The sequence below is a fragment of the Lucilia cuprina genome, chromosome 4 (genome assembly GCF_022045245.1).
Source record: "Lucilia cuprina isolate Lc7/37 chromosome 4, ASM2204524v1, whole genome shotgun sequence".
Lineage (NCBI taxonomy): Eukaryota > Metazoa > Arthropoda > Insecta > Diptera > Calliphoridae > Lucilia > Lucilia cuprina.
In genome coordinates this window covers 11,423,793-11,429,884 of record NC_060952.1, presented here as the reverse complement: position 1 = coordinate 11,429,884, position 6,092 = coordinate 11,423,793, and the positions used below count along the sequence as shown (strand labels likewise).

At 25.9% G+C, this 6,092-nt stretch overlaps 1 protein-coding gene across 2 annotated transcripts in view; it reads right to left on the bottom strand.

Annotated features, from left to right (window-relative positions):
• Window positions 1-3,437: 3,437 nt before the first annotated feature.
• LOC111690181 (protein spaetzle) overlaps window positions 3,438-6,092 on the bottom strand; it is a 21,463-nt gene continuing 18,808 nt past the window's right edge. Inside the window, exons 5-8 of one of the 2 annotated variants that reach the window (XM_023452621.2) lie at window positions 5,343-5,397; window positions 4,717-5,104; window positions 4,225-4,486; window positions 3,438-4,169 (exon numbers count right to left, since the gene is read on the bottom strand). In XM_023452621.2, the coding sequence (XP_023308389.2) occupies window positions 4,306-4,486; window positions 4,717-5,104; window positions 5,343-5,397 (624 nt within the window). In that variant the 3' untranslated portion in view covers window positions 3,438-4,169; window positions 4,225-4,305. The remainder of the gene's footprint in view (window positions 4,170-4,224; window positions 4,487-4,716; window positions 5,105-5,342; window positions 5,398-6,092) is intronic. The other variant, XM_023452622.2, reaches the window with a different exon arrangement.

Sequence of the window (6,092 nt, the reverse complement as noted above, 5' to 3'; positions counted from 1 at the left end):
TGATATTTTTTTAAATGTTACTTACGTGCATTCCTCTATATTTATGGCCTGTTTATAACGTGGTATATTTACTATATGTGTCCATGTACCTTCATTATTAACGGCAGCCACTGGATATATGGTCCTTTCGCGAGAACTGCATAAAAATTCTTCATTGTGGTGAAGATTTTTGATTTTTCTAGAATACCAATTCAAATTATAATAGTCAAAATCAAAATCATAATCTCCGCCATCTCTCAGAAGAGGATTAAAGTATGATTCAAACATGGATAATCTATCATTAATTTTTGATTCTAAAAATGATATATCGGGATAGCTTCTAAGCTTATTACAAAATACTTTGCCATTTCCTACTGTATCGAATTCAAGACAGTGGCTTTCATCAATTGATGACTGAGACTCTGTAAAAGTAAAATTTTGTGTAGTTCAGTAAAATAATTTTATTTTATAAGCAAATCGAAAAAAATTTAACACAATAATCGTAATGAAATTGTGGCTGTGTGAGTGGTGGTGTGTTATATTAAGCTACTTACCGCTCCCTTCGCTACTGGTTGTTTCCTCAGATGATGTTACAAATCGATCCTTAAATGGTCAAAAAAAATTAATTAATTAATTTATTATTATCTTGTATAGAAAACCCCAGCAAACACGAAATTTTTTAATAAATTCAAAAGACTTTGTTAAATATTAAACTCTAAGAATATTTCGAATGCATTTCGGTTTAAATTGTAAAATTCTAAACTTTAGTGTTTGCGGGGAATATTATATCAATTGTTATTTCACAGAAGCCAAAACAAATTTATAGTTTATTTTTTAATTTTATTTTTTCTTTATTTGTTATAATAAAAAAATATTAAATAAACAATATATTATTAAAATGAAAAACAATTCTAATCAAATAAAAATTTACAATATGTGAGTTAAATTTTTTCAAATTAGTAGTAGCTATTGTTGTCCTATTCACAACTTGTGTTGTAAAGTTCTATTATTGTATTTTTTATTGGAAAAAAAAGTTTTATTTATAGCTGTAAATTGGAGAGTTAAGCATCTACTATTTTTTTATTATTATATCTTAAATACATACATATACTTAAATAAATAAGAAAAAAATATATTTTTTTAAATTTTCAAGGCACTGAACAACAAGAAATAAAACAGTGACGTTTTTTTACAACAATAAGGTTACGCACTTCTCACAGACCAGTTCTGTGTAACTCCAACACACATGTAAAAATGTCACTCTCTCCCAAAACTTCAAAACTTTGTGGCGAAAATTCGTGGCTTATAGCAATTTAAAGTATTTTCTATAACTTAAAGTTATATTTTATTATTTTTTGCACAATTTAAATACATTTAATAGTCCGAAAAGAATCTATTTTTTGCAAACGAAAAAAATATTTTTTATTTTTTTTTTTTGACATTAAATGTTTGTTGTTGAAATTAAAACTGAAAAAAGACAATGTTGTAAATTTTCGTATGGTACAAGAAAAAAATATTTCTAATAAATTATTTTTTTTCAATATTGCAGATTAAAAAGTCAACATAGATAAATTATGTTGCAAAATATTTAAAAAAATCTTTTAAAATAACAATGTAAATGTAATAATTTTTTTCAATATTTTTTAATCTGAATTTTTGCAACTATGTTGATTTGAGAATTCTACGAATACATTCATAGAGTTAGGTACCGACTGACAGTAGATTTATGTACTTTTTGATAGCGTTTCTCTTCTTAATGTTCAGTGTTTCAATGTATCATTAAAATAATCCATTCAAGCAACGGGAATTGCTTATTAATGGTCTTAGCTTTCTTGCACAGTTTAAATCCACTTTAGTACAAATAATTTCAAAACACATTTTCGAAAATAAATTATTGTATCCATAATAGAAATAATTTCAATTAAACTAACATTTTCACACTTATCAAATATTTGACAAAAATGATGTGACCCCTAGGAAATCACCATTTTTATTATTATCAATTTATTTTATCAAACATACCCATCAGAAACTTTCATGCGAAAATTTTCACCTTTTACTAGTTATATCACCGCATTCCAACTAACTAGTTACCAGTGGTAAATGAAGTGGTTTATATTTTATCAAAAATTAAAACATTTCACCATTGTTATCAATAATTCATATCGTATGGTATTTATGAGAATAAATTCCAACTAAATTAAATGTTTTAAAAATGCTTAAATTAAACACATGCCACATTTTTGTCGATATGTAATGCTGAAAGTGTCCAAATGACACAGAAAATAAAAAAATACATATATTACATGCTTATCATAACAACAATAAGAGCTTTGTTTCGAACAAGTGTTCAGTAATAGCTCAGTGATTAGAGCTTCTAATTATAAATTGAAAGCCACCAAGTTTCAGAATTTATTTCTTCTTTTTTGTTTGAGAATTTGAACTAATGATATTAATAGAAACATGAAACTTGGAGGCATGAACTTACTACAAACGCTTACAAGTAATTAGAAAAAGCTTTTGTTGTAAATCGCATGAAGCTTTTATAGTTCCACCGACAAAAAGAACAATGAATTAGATAGCTTTTTTAATAGTAAGACCTTATAATACTGCTTCTATGTTATCGAGACGTCATGTAGTAGTTATTAAAAAGTCATTAGTTTTTTGTTGGGTAAAATAACTTCAGAAATACTTTTTTTAAAGTTTCAACATTTTTTTCAATTAAAAATTATGTAAGATCCAAAAGCATCTACAATTATAGTGATTACGTATATTTCGTCAAATATTTGATAGATGTGAACGAACCTTAAGTAAAACAGATTTAATCATGTAATAAATCTCAAATAATTTATAAAACCCTGATCGTATGCTATTCCAAAAAACCTGTCAAGGTGAATAATTTTTGAAAAATTATGAAAACAATTTGATAGGAGTAACAATATAAAATTAACATTAAATTACCCGGTAAGTAGGCAAATAAAATTGGAGCAAAATGTAAGTGGTTTCATTTTGAGTGAATAACTTTTGATTTTTTTCGACGTTGACCAAAAAATAACTGGTTACAAATGTACATACCCGACTTTTCCAGATTTTAACCGGTTTTACAGTTATTTCCTATATTTACTAGTCTTTTCTTTTAATCAATGCTTCATTAACAAGTTATTTTATGACTCTAACTGAAGTGATGCAAAATCAATATATATATTTTTTAAGTGTAAATATCGTTTTAAGTTAGAACCACTAACTAATTCCTTATTATACCAAGGCTCTAGACAATTGGCTACAAATCCTATTCAACGAGCACTCATTACCAAATAATGTATGAAAAAAATTCAAAATATTTTTCAGGATTATTATACATTCTAAGGTTAAGTTATAGAATAATAAAAACTGAATCTTTTATTTCAAATATAGATCTGATTTATAAACCGTTTATATAATAACAATTTGTTTATGAATTGAATTTTGCAATATAATTTATTTAACTTAAAGGAAAAATCGCACAGGAAATACATATATATCAACAATATGGCAAGTGATGATACTTGATCTGTAAAAAATTAAGTTTGTCAGACATTTGATTGTCTAACGAGATGTTTAAAATAAATTTTTACTGATAAAATAATAACTTAACATTTTAACTGTAGATACCATTCCAATTGTATTTAAAATATTTTTAACAATTTTTATACAATTCTTATTTAAAATCTTATTTTATTTTCTTAAAACGTTATTAATAAATTTCTGAAATTTCATGTTAAAAGACTTTTTTCGCACTTTCATCGAGTATTGCAGGAATCTGTTTTAATTATTTTCATAAAATTAGAATTCCTTTTTTCTAAATGTTTAATACATAAACTAAAAGAAATTCTTTAAAATAATTTAATTTAAATTTATAAAATTACAATTGGAAACATCATAGTTTTATACTTAGAATTTATTATTAACAAATATTATTTTATATATAATTAATTATATCTAACTTTTCTTTACAAATATATTAGTTATACCAACTAAGCATTTTGTCAAATTTTCTTTAATATTTATACAAATAACTTTTTTTTTAACAATTTAAAATACTCATTTAACAATCTCTACAAAGAAAATATTATTTTAAACTAAATTTTTTATTTAAGATCTAAAGTAATGGACAGTTTGGCCTGCCATCCATCCTGTGAGTGTTTGGGTTTCTAAAAAGAGTACGAAAATATATAAAAGGTTTCACTAAATTAATACATCACTTACCTTAAATCACATTTTGAGTTCGAATTAAAAAAAACGGCAACATACTACTGAGGTCCCCATTACCTTTTATAAGGACCCCAGTCAGACCTCAGTTCTCAGAACACATTTACAACAGGAAGGCATTTTAAACTGTTCTTTTATAACGGTATCATCACTTGTATAGGCGACTAAAGAGCGATAAATGTAACTCTGTTTACACGTAGCGGTATAGCGATTGGGTAAACTTAGACCAGTATTTTCGCCACAGGTGGAGCCCTCATTACTAAAATTGATAAAAATTTAAAAAATATCATAAATTTATAAATTTCTTAAACAAAATATTTTCGACGGAGACTGCCAAAGTTGGAGACCTGTTAGCTCAAATGTTAAATCAGATTACATATCAGTATCAAACTGTGATAATAGTATTTGAATACTAATTCACACAATATCATAATCGTTATCGATAACACCAACACTTGACAGCCTCTTGTTCTTAGGAATTCTACTTACACACACTCCTCTATACGTATACCCTGTTTATATTTAGGAATATTTACTATAACCAACCAATTATATTCCCTATCAACACCCGCTTGAGGATAAATAACTCGAACACGACTCTTACACAGAAACTCTTCATTTGGTTCGTTATTCATGCGTTGACTTATGTTTTGTGGCAAAACCAAATCTTCACCAAAGAATGATTCTAAATTCGAGAATCTCTGTTTGATAATCTGTTCCAAATGTGACTTCTCGGGATAATTACGTAGCTGAGTACAAAATGGTTTGCCATTGATGGCATCCTTTTCCAAACAGTCATTGGTATCGACAAGTTCTTTTCTTTTCACGACGGTTTTTTCAGTTTCAGGTTCGGGTTCTTCGGTGGGGAAATGAACTACTCGTAGTAGTATAATAAAGAGAATGAATAACAAGTTTTAATTTATGTTTAAATCACTTAAGTAAATTAGTATACTTTCGCTTTGTATTAGCATTTTATTAGTGGGTTAATTTCCGTTTAGTTTTTTATCTTAATTGGTTAGTTTTAAACTTGTTTATTTATTTTTTTAACATTCCTTTAAACCATTATATATTTTTTTTATTTTTAAGTATAATAACACTTTTTTAAATATACTTACTTCTATCTTGAGTTCGAGTATAATCCACAGACGATGGTGAGGTTTCAATTTTATCCTTAAATGTTTCAATAATAATTAATTTATTAATTTGTTTAAATTATATAATTTGCATTAACACATTTTGTTAGGCTGTTAGTAAATTAGCTTCCAAAATATATAAGGTGAAAACGAAATAACTTCAATATAAAAGTGCATTACTTTTTGTGCCGCTACACCATTAGCGATAAAATTTTAAAAATTTATTATGCAAACAAAAACTTTCTGAAACAAAATAAAAGTTCCAAAATACAATTTGTTATGTTGTAAGTGCATTTTTACTCCAGAGCGTGCAAATAAACCAGACCGCATAATGTTTGAATTAAATTGTTAAAAAATTTTTATTACGTTAGTTTTTTTAGTAAATTGTGATATAAATTTATTATAAAGTATTTATAATATTTACATAGTTTAAATTGTTTTTTCATAAGATATATAAATATTTTTACAATTTACAATCGATGTCGTATCGTTGTATTGAAATGTTATAATTTTTTTTTTTTTAAATTAAATTTTTAACATACAAAACAAAATAATAATAAAAAAACTATTTTTGGTTTCCTTCTTATAGTCTAGTCTATAGTCTAGTCTATAGTCTAGTCCATAGTCTAGTCTATAGTCTAGTCTATAGTCTAGTCTATAGTCTAGGCTATAGTCTAGTCTATAGTCTAGTCTATAGTCTAGTCTATAGTCTAGTCTATAGTCTAGTCTATA